The sequence below is a fragment of the Vanellus vanellus genome, assembly GCF_965231255.1.
Source record: "Vanellus vanellus genome assembly, chromosome: 10".
Classification (NCBI taxonomy): domain Eukaryota; kingdom Metazoa; phylum Chordata; class Aves; order Charadriiformes; family Charadriidae; genus Vanellus; species Vanellus vanellus.
Genome location: NC_138915.1, coordinates 951,854 through 965,834, shown reverse-complemented (window position 1 = coordinate 965,834; position 13,981 = coordinate 951,854). Strand labels below are relative to the sequence as shown.

Sequence of the window (13,981 nt, the reverse complement as noted above, 5' to 3'; positions counted from 1 at the left end):
TGGAAATGTACTATGAGGACAGTGAAGCCCCGTGTTGGCAGAGGACTTGGGATGGAGCACCTCCCTTCCCGTAGCAGCCGACATAAGCCGGGTGAGAAAAAGAAAGCAGCAGGACCAAGATTCGCCCATAAAAAATGTTTATTCCTTAAAAATTCAACTTTCACCTGCAGTGACACAACTATTCAGAACATTTCTGTAGAAGGGTTTTCATCCGCATCCAGCGTAGCAAACCTTCCGCGTCAGGAGCCAGGAGAGCGGGCAGCCCGGTCCCCACGGAAAGGTTCCTCTCACCCGTTCCCGCTGCCCGCACCCAACCCAGCCGCGCACGGGGCCCTCGCCCGCTGCCCCAGCGCTCCCACAGCTCGCTCTGCAGACAGAGAGGGTTTGGCACCACCAGTAGCATCCCACTGCATCCTCACTGTCCAGGGAGCCCATCTGCAGAACGGATTTCTCCTGGTGGCAAAGAGCACACAAGGGTCCGGGGAAAGCTCAGTCCCTCTGGAGAGGCCTCGGTAAAGAAAGCCCGGAGGGGGGAAGACGCAGGACCCAGCACCCAACTGGCCCTTCCTGCTTTTAGGGCACAGAGCCATCGCTCCGGAGGTCCCAGCTCCCCTCCCCTCCGCTGCCCCACAGAACAATCCGTCTGGTCCACCACGAAACTGCAGCAGACAGTCTCAGCCCCACCTCGGAGGAGCCCCCCCCAGCCACACCAGCTCCCACAGGAGGGGTCTCCTGCTGGCCGAGACGGCCTGTCCGAATCACAGCTCCCCCCGCCGCCCCGCAGCCGACGCTCTGGGGGAGCAGAGCCTGACGACTCCTTCCACGTTTCAGGTCCAATGCAGCCACCGCGCCCCGCTCATCCCGCTGATCTCCTCTGGACGCAGAGTCACGGACGTGCCTTTCCCGACTCCCGCGTGCTCCGACCGTGTCTGCCCTCCGGGCTCTGAACCAGGCCACTTTCCTAAAGTTTCCTTCCTCATTATCCTAAGGAGCGGTCTCTGCCGAGCACAGACTACCCTGTCCCCTCTCCATCCGGCTGAACGTGGTGACTGAAGGGTTGGGGCCATGGTGACAAGTTCCTGCCCGGCGCAGCAGGCACGTCTCCTCGGTGGCCACCTCACCTTCCCAGGCGTGTAACAGGTACGAGGTTCTGTGAGCAGAACCAGCGAAGACGAGGACGATGGTTCATCGAGGCTGGAGGTGTCACCGAGGCTAAGCCGGCCTACGCCCTGCACCAAAACTGCTTCCAGAAAGAAAAATGACGGGTCATTGTCATAGGAGACTCCCTTCTGAGGGGAACAGAAGGCTCGATATGCCGACCAGACCCACTCCTTTGGGAGTCTGCTGCCTCCCTGGGCCAGGGCTAAAGATGTGAAGAGAAAAATTCCTACCCTGGTACGGCCCTCGGGTCACTGTCCAGCATCGATTTTTCAGGTAGGCAGGGGTGACGTTGCTGTAAGGCGGCCAAGGGCAATCAAGAGAGACTTCAGGACCTTGGGAGGACTGGTGAAGGGACCAGGAGCACAAGTTGTGTTCCCAGCTGCAGGAAATGATGAGGGGCAGGAGGAGCCAGCACATCAGTACCTGGCTCCAGGCCCGGTGTCACCAGCAGAATGTGAGGTTTTTTTGATCATGGGTCAGTCTACACGCCACCAGGGCTGCTGGCCACAGCCAGGGTACGCCCGTCTCAGAGGGGGAAAGGGCTTTGCGCAGGAGTTAGCCGGGCTCGTTGAAAGAGCTTGCAACCAGATTTGAAGGGGCAAAGGGATAAAACCAGGCTGGCTAGAGATAGATCTGGGGGCGGCACATCAACAGTTGAGGGACGGTGTGCTAACGAGGGCCTTCGATCTGCTCCACCATGTGCTGAGTATGCTGGAGCACATCTGAAATGTCCCGGCAGCAATGCGGGCAGCGCCTTCGCCATCTCGGCGGGGGTAGGGGATGGAGACCCACACAGCAGCAAAGACGCAGGGCTCATTGATGTGTTAGAATACACGGAAGCGCCTGAGAACAGTCTCATAGGAATTAGGGCTTCTCCCCCCAAAAAGAAGGGGGGGGATCAGTAGCCCAACTGAAGCGCACCTACACCAATGCACGCGGCACGGGCAGCACGCCGGGGGAGCTGGAAGCCACCGCGCAGCTGGAGAACTACAACACAGTCACCACCACAGAAACCTGGTGGGCTGACTCACACAACTGGAGTGCCGCAATGGCGGGCAAGAGTCTTCAGGCGGGACAGGCGAGGAGGGAGGGGCGGTGGGGTGGCCCTGCATGTTAGGGGGTGTTTTAAGTGTCTCGAGGTTGACAATCCAGTTGGTGGCTGGTGACAAGCGGTGTTCCCCAGGGCTCGGCGTTGGGGCCAGTTCTGTTTAATGTCTTTCTCAACGATGTGGAGGAGGGGACCGAGGGCACCCTCGCTGAGGTTTCCGAGCACACCGAGTATGGTGGGAGTGCTGATCTGGTGGAGGGAAGGCAGGCTCTGCAGAGGGATCTGGAGAGGGTGGATCAGGGGGCCGAGGCATTTTACCCCACATCTTACCAACCTTCTGCAGAGGGCTGGGGAGGAGCCCGGCGGTTACTGAGAACAGGAGGAACAGCCTTTGGGAAGATTCAGGAAGAGAAAAGTCTGCGCTGCTTGTTGTACTTCCAGAAGCAAGGTTTCCAAAGAAAGGTGGGCGGAGAAATTTGGTGGTAAGTCAGTATTAAGACAGAGGACTGACGTAGGCTCTGCTCCACCCAGATCAACAGAAAATTAAATACCCTTCCCACGTAAAAAATTATTTACAGACTGACTCTGCAACGCACAGACCACCAGCGGCACAGCCAGAACCACACTCGGCTCCTGGAGACACTGCCTTCATCTTAGCTTATTGTTCAACCATTAGTAGAGAAAATAGCATGAAAAAGAACCAATTGTTTGGCTCAGAGAGAACTCTGAGCCATCTAAGTCTTCTTCTGTTTAAACATACCTCAGTTTTTAATCATAGAAATGTCTAAAAAATGCCTTTTTTTCCCCCTTTTAGTGGTTCTAGAAACCAGAAAAATGCCTCTTTGTTGTTGTTTCAGAGGACAGTCTATGGCTGCTCCTACCAGTAAAAAGAAGGTACAGGATGAGAGATTTGGGCACACAGAACACATAGAACATTGGCAAAACATACAGTCAACACGCTGCGCTTAAAAATATCAGACATGGACTTTTTTCACAAAATATATTGAACAGCACTTGCCCGATAACAAATAACCGATCAAAGAAGCTACAGAACTTGAAGTTTCTTCCAGTGCTGCTCTGGACTTACAGTTTCACTGACCTATTATCCCACCCGAGTCCGTGATGCGTGCAAGATAATCATCATGAACAGAGGTAAGAGGCATCCCAGGTTTTCCTGGCGTACATATCCTGCTGTCGTTTCCAGCGTTAAGTCGAAGCTCAAGTCATTTTCAATCCATCGAAGCCACAAAACTTCCACCTTTTCTCCAGGCTGGCCCCAACCCCGCTCAGCTCCTGCCGGAACGTGTTCTGGAGTCGAGTCATGAGAACTTCCACTTCCGCAGTGCAAATCTGTGGAAGCAGGAGGAAAACGTCACTAAAAACGAAGACGCTTTTGGTTACAGAAGCCCTGTAATGACTGGCGATATTCAAGCTCAAACAGATTTAATTGCTAAAGTACACCGAGGCTTTCCCTGGACGTCCTGTCCAAATACTCACGGCAGTAACCTTGGGACAGCACGAGCTGTGCTGCTGTCACACTTCGGGGCGAGGTGGCTGCAGGTATAACAAACACTAGAAATAAGGGTGAAAGGATTGTCCTAATTTTTTCCACTGTGAAATGCAAGATAATGGATTAAAAACTCCCCAGCATTTCAGTAACTGAACAGTGAGTACTTTCGCCAGAGCTCACCGTTACGGGGTACAGAAATCAGGGACGTGGGGAATTTGTATGCACGTTCTGGACAGTCACAAGCACTCAGCAGCAGCGCAGCTACCACGTCCCTGTCAGCACAGGAGCTGCTCAAACAGAGCTCAGATCCAACATCTGGAGGTTCCGCCTCTGCAGAAAAGGAACATAAATATATAAAGCGGACAGATTTGCCAGGGCGGATGAGAGCGAAGGCTCGTCAAGGCAGCCTCTGGCTTCAGGTCGTGCCCCATGGTGGGGAACGATCCACCCAGCTCCTGCCCCTAACCAGACCAGGGCGCTGGCACAGCCCCGGGGATGTCACCCACCCTGCCGCTTTTCGAGATGACTGCTGGTCCTTTCTTCAGGACGCACTCTCCGCAGCAGCTTTTTAAGCTCTTGTAACACGACAAGTGGTAGCATGCGTGATGTGTCCCATGGTTTTCTCATACAGCTCGAATCTTACTTCTAAAACCCCTGGCAAAGTGACGCGTTCTCCCAGCGCCGTGCCCTGGAAGCGCTGAAGCTCAGGTCTCTTCTGGGGTTTTCATGGGGATGAAGCGAGGCACGTACCCACCAGCATCACTACCCAGTCCCACACCAGCCATACAATCTGCACGAAAAGTCCATCACACACAGGCGGGCAGGCCCGTAAATTTGACTGCTCAGGCACTTACTAGCTATAATTGAAGTTCAGTAAGTGAAAAAACTTTTAAGATGCTGCAGGTTAACAGTTTCAGGACATATAAAGAGTGCATCAGCCGTGTCCTCCACCTTACACTCAATCGCCTGCAATGGTTTTCCTATGGCAGCAGCAGAATTAAAACCTTGTTTGTTGTATTCACAAGAATTCAAGATAGTTTCCGCTGTGTATTTGGGACTGCTTTGACACACGTTCAGAGCTATGTCTGCACAATGACCTCATCCACCTGCTGGCTAGGTAGAGCATTAGGATGTACTGGATAAAAACAGGGACATTTTCCAACAGTGCAGCGCAATGTGACATCCTTTGTACGTGTTCCGTTGATCTACCACAGTCGCTGTATCTATTTTTAATTCCTTTCACGGTTTGCGGAGTTTGTAGCTCTGTAGTCGCAGCACTGTGAGTTCCCAGGGACTGTGCTTTAAGCCAGGCGCGTATCGACCACGCACCTCAGTGGTGCTTCTCCTGCTCATGCTCCGTTTTCAGCCCTGCCACAGCGGACTCAGCTCGACTGCTGTGCAGTGTCAAGCCTGATCCCACTCCATGGTCTCAAACGCAACGCATAACTGGATTTTCCAGGAGACAATCTTGAGTTACCATCCTTCCAAACTCACGTTTGACTCTGACCTTCTCAAGGATGCACGACATTGTTCTTTTGATTGACTTACTTTCTGCGTGTGCTAGCGGGAACTACAGTTTTCAGTCAGCACTTAGCTAAGGAGAAAAGGTTTTTACTTCCAAGAGTGTGGAGTACCACTCATCACTGGGAAGATGACATACGAAGGAAGTAGGTTCGCTCTGAAGCCTTCATTAGCACACAAGTGCGTTCCTCTGAAAACCCTTTGGCAGTAACTGCAGGTCCACAGCTTTCAAAATGTGCCCAACGTGGTAAAGACCAAGAGCACCTGCTTCGCAAGACGGATTGCATTTGGTGGATGCGCTTTTGTCATCACGCTGCCCCGCAATCAGGCAGAAACAACAGTCCGAGATTTGAGAGAGCCAGAGGAATGAGCTCCGGCTGGCAATGGCTTTGGCAAGGCAGAGGTCCAACCTGAGACGTGAAACAGAGAGCGGACGCCTGGGAGGAGAATCACCTCCACTGCCCAGCGCCTGCGACGCTCGCAGCGCTGCAGGGAGTTTCTGTGAGGACGGTTCCATGGCTTCAGACCACCCTCAATTTTAATTTCCGCACTGTTTGCTGCCCCGCTGGCTGCCTTGGTGAGACTGGGCAGGGAACAGAGGAAAGATATTCCTCTTCCTTCCCCGCTGGCAGCTTCAAGAAACTGGGTTCTGCTCTCACATGCTCCCCCAACTCCTACCCCACCTCAAGCCCAAAGATCTGTTGATGTTAGAAGTAACAGCTCCGGCTCATACCGAGCTCCTGCAGTAATCAAGAGGGAGACAAAAGAGCCAAGATGTAACCTGAAGAACAAATGGGAAGACCTCTTTTCGAGAGACCAGGCACAAAAGACCTGTGCAAGTCAGCCGGCTGCTGCGTTTACCCGAGTGTCAGCGAACAATCAAAGACGACTGATGTGACGGCAGAGGTTAAGGGACGCACCTTTCACAAGGAGTTTCTGCTACGCTTATTGGAGAAACCTCCGGGAGCCCTTTTCTACACTGGAGACCCCGAAGAGGAAGTGCCAGAAACCAGATGAATTGTATGACGGCATTTCTTTAGAAACTCCAAAGAAAAACAAAGGCAGCTGTTCGCCTCATCGACAAACTCAGAACTGGGATGAGAAGATACATTATTAGACAGATCTTTGAAGGGCTGGAGAGAGCCTGGAAGCAGGCCAGCGAGCCCTGCTTTCTTACAAGGGGGAAAAGTAAGTTATAAACAAAGTTATAAACAAAAGCAGCTGAACAAGTTCCAATCACAAGAGATGATTCCCATGCTGGTGAGTCTCCTGTCCCCGGGGCATGTTAAGGAAGGCAACCGAAGAACGGTATAGTAGAGCGAGATGTAATTTCCTTGAACCTTCAGAAGCCTTTGCACAGTCCCTCCGCGTTTACTCTGAAAATGAGTCGGAAGCCAGCAACACACAGAAATACCGCGGGAAACAGCAGATTCTTATTGTATTAACGAAAACGTGTGAGCGCTGCTCTTGCTACTGCCCTTCTTGACCCCCGCACCCAGGGCTCGATCTCCCCACTTAGCATAGACCGCCGTAAGCAGGGACTGCGACTCCCTGCGCGGGCTTTTCCAGCGTAAGGCCCCGGCACAGCACCCTCCTAAAAACGACTTCACTGACAGTATCGAAACAGGCACATAAAAGGCTCAGCAAAGGGCTACAAGATCAGAAATATGGAAAAAAACTTTGCTCAGAGACACAAAAACAACAACTGTTCAATTTAGAGAGAGTGTATACAAACAGTGGCATGGCAGATGTTATAAGATAATAAACAAACAGTATGCAAGAGGCTAAGAGGCGGGTTGTTTGCTCTTTTCCTTAGAGGTCATAAGGTTAAGGGAAACAAAGACAGCAAACTTAAAAAGAATAAACAAAAATACATTTTAGAGGGAGATTTTAAAGATGGAATTCACCGCTGCAGAATACAGCTACTGTCAAAGGGTCTTGTTGAATTACGAGCAGGATTACACATGAACATCTGCAGTAAGAACACCATCTTCAACTCTGTCCTCAGGTTAACGCTCCGCTGTGTCAGCGCTGAGCCAGAGGCGGGGGAGCAGAGGCAGCTGCATCAGAAGCTGCATTTGGGCTGCAGAAGCAGCGTGGCCAGCAGGGCGAGGGGGGGATTCTGCCCCTCTGCTGTGCTCTGGGGAGACCCCCCCGCAGTGCTGCCTCCAGCTCTGGAGCCCCCAACATAGGAAAGACATGGACCTGCTGGAGCGGGGCCAGAGGAGGCCCCGGAGATGCTGGGAGGGCTGGAGCCCCTCTGCTGGGAGGACAGGCTGGGAGAGGTGGGGGGTCAGCCTGGAGAAGAGAAGGCTCCGGGGAGACCATAGAGCCCCTTCCAGTCCCTAAAGGAGCTACAGCAGAGCTGGGGAGGGACTTTTTCCAAGGGCATGGAGTGATAGGATGAGGGAGAATGGTTTTAAACAGAAAGAGGGGAGATTTAGATTAGATATTAGGAAGAAATTCATTACCCTGAGGGCGGTGAGCCCCTGGCGCAGGGTGCCCCGAGGAGCTGTGGCTGCCCCATCCCTGGAGGGGTTCAAGGCCAGGTTGGACGGGGCTGGGAGCGACCTGGGCTGGGGGGAGGTGTCCCTGCCCGGGGCAGGGGGTGGCACTGGATGGGCTTTAAGGTCTCTTCCAACCCAAATAATTCTATGATCTTGTGAAAGATGCCCATGCCCACAGCAGGGGGGTGGACTAGATGATCTCTAAAGGTCCCCCCCAACCCAAACCGTCCTGTGATTCTGAGAAAGTTCACCTCTTTCCTTGAACTCTTCCAACAACTGGTTCCAGTTAATACACACCAGTTCTTACTGTCCAACCCCCAGCTGTCCACACAGCTCGGGGCACAAATACAGCGCCCAGGCTGGCCCGGGGAACTGCAAGTGTTGTGACACTTACTTTGCTGTCCAGGCGCTGCAGGTAGGAACAGATGTACTCTATGCTCGCTCCAAACGGGTGCACATGAAGAAACGTTGAAATTATTCCTGAGGGAAGGAACACCACAAACGTTATTCTCATGAGACAAGAGCCAGCTGAGAATACCAGCTCGGCAGAGCAGAGAGGGATCTCATGCGACATTTTTGGTTCTAAGTACAGTGAGGTTCCTAGACCACAAAGGAAACAACAGCCAGAGATGCGGCAGGTCAGCACTTGGAGCAGAGCTCACCGCTCCCACTGCTTGCCGAGTACTGCCCACGTGCCCAATGATGAACTGCACTGAGATTATCACACACGCGGGGATGCGAGGCCCGAGGAGAGGGGAAGCAGAGCTCTGCTGCCACTGTGCCAACGAGGGTCACGGAGCAGGAAAACACAGAAGGCAAATGGGGAGAGCGGCAGCAGCGTGTGTGTCCCATCCCAACAGTTTTGCAGCTCTCGGTTAAATAGAGCAACCCAAGTTTGCACTCTGTCACGAAGAGACTCTGCTCCAGCTCATGGCCAGGACTGTACACCAAAAAGACCGACTCACATTTCTGACCATCATTTGCAGAAAAAGGCTGTGCCTTTGGTTTTCCCCAAAGTCCTCTCCCTCTCAATGCAGAAACCAGCCCGTGATCTGGCACAAACAGATGCGTCTGGCTAACAATGAATGAGTTATCGTTAGTCTCAAATCAGATGTAGAGGGATGGCTAAGGAGAACTTGGCTGAGTGACAGTGAACCAAAGAAAATGTCTTGTGCCAGAAAGACAAGGACTCCTGTTCCTCCTCCAATGCTCCAGAAAACCCCCAACTACCCAGTGCTTTGGGCTAAAAAGCCGTAGCGTGCCACATTAGGGTGTTTTTCAACATCACTAGGAATAGGCAAGGAGAAAGGAAATAATAACAGTAGCAGATAGGCCTGCACTGTAAATCAGAGGTCACCAATCCCTTTGTGAGCATCACATGAAAACGCTGGCAATATTTCTCAGCCCATTGAGCCCGGCCTTCTCTCCCTGCCACATTTCACCACCTCCCTTCCTCTCTGGCCACAGCTTCTAAAGCCAGAAGGGTTTATCTGCTCAGGGTCCCTGGCACACCGTGCCTGACCTAATGGTGTGCCTTACTGCTGTGTGGGTCCACAAACGTCATCCACCCTGCGAGGTGCTGCAACGCTCAAGCCGATTAACGTCTTAGAGCCTGTGGCACTGCTTAGGATGCTGGAAGGTTGATTAGGCCCTAACTGAATGAAGACAGACCCTCCTCTGTAACTTACTGCCTCCCATGACGCCTCCCAGAAGAGGAACTGTCACTCCAGCACGTGCTGACCTGGCTGTCACTGCACATAAGCCCCCTTTACCGTGTGTGGTTTTGACTGAAAGGTGCACAGCACAAGATTTCCACATGCGCAACGCACAAGGTGAAACCCTGACCCCACCGAAGCTCGAGGCTCTCCTCAGTTCCAGCACTCCCACCTCTGCTGCCACAACCAAAGGAACAAGAGGTGGCAAGCAGGAGCTGCGAGGCCACCTTGAAGCAAGTCCAGCTCGGTTCAGGTCTCCAGCATCGTCACCAAACCCATCAAAAGAACTTACCGACTAAGAGAACTTCTCGCTCAGACTTCACAGGACTATTGCTCAACGTCTTCTCAACTGGACATTCCTTCTCCTGGCTGCATGCACAAACTCGGGATGTACCGCTCTCCTGCAAACAAACCACAGGGTCCGTTCCACACACCAGCAGCGCAGCAGGCACTCTTACACATCAAGCAGCGGCTCGGTCAGACCCCACAGAGTCTGTACTTTTGTTTTCCTGTTTCTGTAAGTCACTGCATTCATCACATTGCTGTATCTGCTGTTTATTTTGCGACAAGGCACAGCTATGTTCACGCTGCTGTGTCTGAATTACCACCTTAGATTAAAAGCCCACGAAGTTAAGCAAGATGCCACAACACACCCTTTATCAGCCCTGTTCATTGCTATGACTTCTGCTCTAGAAGGGCCTTATTTTAAATAATAAAAGAAAAAAGAGACCAAAAAGCAAGCCTTGCAGTGACTAATTCAGATGTGGATGTTTATTTTTCAGATGCCTAAACTGAGGCAATATGATTAATCAAGTGCCCAATGGCTGCAGAGGGTTTGGGATCGGACTGTCCTTCACTTGAGTTTGTGGTACTGAATTAGAACAGAATTTTGCATAATTTATTATCCCCAAAATAAACACAAGGCTGCCAGCAATGCAAAGGCTTGGTGGGTGCACTAAAAAGCAGGACTTTCTTTTATTCCTCATTTTTTTGTGGAATTCCAGTGGTCTGAGAGCTACAGACAGCTATAATTGGAAATAGCCTCCGGTCACTAGTGAAACGGACTGGGCTCGAGCCAACAACAGAGACAGAAATAAATGGCCCTTTGGGTTTGTGTAGCTTCTTACGCCAGTGCAATTCTCAACTACACAGGCCTGAAACCGCGCAGTCCCGGCATAAGCAGGCTGTAATTTGCTTCTACAGGAGAAAGTAAAGGTCGGCAGGGAGCTTCAGGCGGACGCAGGGACTGCGGTTCAGCCGGTACCGTTGTACGGGAAAGGCACGGACTGCTTCCTCTGGGAGATCCCATGGGCATTTTTGAAGGCTGGCTGGAATAACAGCGCAACAAAGCATCTTGCACACCAAAACCCATTTCTGCACCAGTGTTGCAAATACCTACTGTTCCACCCGCCAGAAGCTGCTCGCAATGGATAACTTGGTGATTTTCATTTGGATATAAAGACAGCCTGTACGTACCACAACAAAACAAACTTTAAAAAATTGCTCATTTTACAATGAGGTGTCATCACCTCCCTCAGTAAGATATTCTGACTGAAGGAGCAGAAAAGAAACTCTTGGACTTACATTCCCTTGACAATCAATTGCATCTCTCTCCTTGTCCTCTTCATCCGCTATGCTTTGCTATACACAGGTAAAGAAAAGGCAAGATTACTGATGCTAGTCTGTTATTTCTGGTCTTTGATATCAGGCCCTGAAGCTCACCAGGATACAAAGCCATTTTTACCTACAAGAAAGACATGTATTACCCTCCCCAGCTCACGGCACAAAAAAGTGGGGCTAAAGATTGAAAATCTGGGACAAGACCAAGCGTTTGGCTCTACAGTCCTCAGTGCGAAACGCTGCGTAACGTTTCTTGTCTACCCTGTACGATCGCGTCTGTGCTATACAGGAGAGGACCGAGCAAGCTGAGATTCATGCACGGGTCCGCAGTCAAAAGACAGAATGGATCACACCCGAGAAGAAAACAGTATCTATTTATGTTTAGAATAAATCCAGCAAGAATAAGAATATTATAACACTGGCAGAAACTTTCAATTCAATAGTGTTTTATGAAGGTCAGAGCAAAACACGCCTGTAAAATACACATATAAATCATATCAAACATATCAAACATACATGTTTGATAATTGAGACCCTTTTTTCTTATCTTTTAAAGCCCAGGTTGCAGAAAAACACATTTCAGCTGCAATACGACTATATACTATAAAATGAAAGTTAATCTTTTATTTACACGGTTGCTTACGTAGATTGTCTCACTGCTACAGGAAGCAATCAGCAAGTTCATTACTGATATCCATCCTCCAATTTGGCAGGTAATTTTTTCTAGCTTTCCAGAGACAACTGCTCCTAAGCCAGGGCTAAGCATCTTCTACAAGAGTGTAGAAGGTCAAAGGTCCTTCACTGTGCTCATCACGGACCATGAAATGCACAGAGTGCATTTACTGCTGGGAACAAGGAAGCACTGGGATGGCACGTACCTGCTCCTTCAGGTTTTCTAATAATGCCTCTATTTTTAGTTTGTCTTCTCTCACTTTTTCTAACTCAGCTTCTCTCTTTTTGTATTCATCCTGTACTTTCAAAAGATGCTGGAAGAGAAAAGATAGAGCTCAGTTCTTAACCTGCCTTTCACCACCTACTATTTAAAGAATATCAAATGAATAAGGGCTTTTGGTGAAGGCAGGCAGATCACACTCAGAACAATTACGAGGTTAAGTATACAAGAAGAAGAAATCTTTTCTACAAGGTACCTTAGAAATATCTGTTCCTATTAGCGTATAAAACCAGTGTGATTTTGTAAATGCGGGGCAGTAACTCCATCATCACCAAACCTTCACCATCCCTGAAATAAAGCACGTGTTGTGCACCAGACGGCGGGCCTGACCCAGCTGACAGCTGAGTCCTCCTCTGCCCCAGTCCGGCTCACGCTGGGGCTGCGCAAACAGTCAGCACATGGGAAAGAGCAGCCCAGACACCAGCGACCTGGGGGAGCCGCCTTAAAGGCTTCCTAAACCTCTAACGCCACCTTAATACTGAGGTGTCTTGCAATTTAAGAAAATACTCTGAAACGGCTGCTAGGTAAGGAGATTTGCACTATTTTTCGCACAATTCCACACTGCCGAAAGATGCGCTGACTGCTCCCCATGCCGGGCATCAGCCCAGCAGCGCAGGGTGCTCGCAAACCCCCGGCACGCTGTGTGCTCCCCGGGCTAGCCGGGCTCGGGAGAAAGGGCGGCTAGCGAATCACAACCCGCACCTCGGGGGCGAGCAGAATGAAATCCTCAAGGCCAACCTGGTGTCTAGCAAGGAGAGCTGAGCCGTGGTTGTGGATATAATATTCTGCTTTCGAGCAAATTTGTACTCTTGAGTGTGTTCACAGGGAAAGCAGATGAGTACAAACACCTAACTGAACAACCCAACGCAGGCGACAGAGGAAAAGTGTGATTGCTCATCCCATTAGAGCCACAAGAAAACAGTGCTCGGCAAACTGCTAACAGCACCGGGCATCCCAGAAACAGGCAAGATCAAGTCAGCAGGAGAAGAAAAGTTTAAACACTAATATGGCAAAGCATAGCCTAGCGGCTTTCCGAGGTCAAACCAGGATACATGAATATATATATATTTCAGTTAATGTTTTCTTCTATGCTTAAAAAGCCTCTAATCAGTAATTTACTTTAACATTTTTCTCCCTCAACTAGAAGAAGAAAAAAAAAAAAAAGATTCATAATCCTATTCATTAATAGCTACAAACAGACAGCATCTTTCTTCATCAAGGCACTTCCTCCAGAGTATTCTCCCACTGCCACTCATCTTGGTGGCGGTGTAAAGAGAAATTTGACCTGCCTGACACCCGCGAAAAGGGAAATCTGTTAAATCCTGCAATTCCTGCCGTTTCCACAGGCACTGAAGGCTGATGGTGACTACAGCAGGCTTCTCCTGACAGTTCCAATGTCACAAACACCGGTGCTGTATGTCAGGTTCATCCAGAGAACGGCCACAGCCTTCACAGCATTGCTGCAGGCTCTTATTTTAACAAAGTGCTTACCTGAACTATTATATCTCTATGTTCTTGGGTATCAGTCTGGCTTAGTACCCCAAGGGCTACTGTTAAGGTTTAAGAGGACCCAAACCACTTGAGATTCAGCCCAGGGAAATCCCAAAGAACAAGACATGCCCTACACATTTCCGTGAGAACAAAAGCCCAGTAAAGTGCAGAAAAGGTGTCAAAGCAAGCTTGGGATTTCCCACTTTCTTGCTTATGCTGGTAACCAGGACCTCACACGGTCGCGGAGCGGGTAAGCACAGACTCAGCACTTCAGAAGTCACAGTGTGGTCAAGCAAAGAGCACACTGGGAATCCACAGACTATGGATTGTTTCCATGTGACTTATCAGTTCATACGCAGTCACTGTTTTGAACTGATTGGTTGTTTGGGGTTTTTTTTTGGCAACAGTGGAAATGACAGAAAGTTGCTCCCGTTTACCAGTTTTGATGCCACTGAA

General features: G+C 50.4%; 1 protein-coding gene across 2 annotated transcripts in view; it reads right to left on the bottom strand.

Moving 5' to 3' along the window:
- Positions 1-128: 128 nt before the first annotated feature.
- Positions 129-13,981, bottom strand: part of ENOX2 (ecto-NOX disulfide-thiol exchanger 2) — a gene marked incomplete at its 5' end in the record, with an annotated part of 61,560 nt that continues 47,707 nt past the window's right edge. For both annotated transcript variants that reach the window (XM_082488145.1, XM_082488146.1), the window contains 5 exons: positions 129-3,559; positions 8,142-8,227; positions 9,755-9,863; positions 11,047-11,103; positions 11,961-12,068. In XM_082488145.1, the coding sequence (XP_082344271.1) occupies positions 3,428-3,559; positions 8,142-8,227; positions 9,755-9,863; positions 11,047-11,103; positions 11,961-12,068 (492 nt within the window). In that variant the 3' untranslated portion in view covers positions 129-3,427. The remainder of the gene's footprint in view (positions 3,560-8,141; positions 8,228-9,754; positions 9,864-11,046; positions 11,104-11,960; positions 12,069-13,981) is intronic.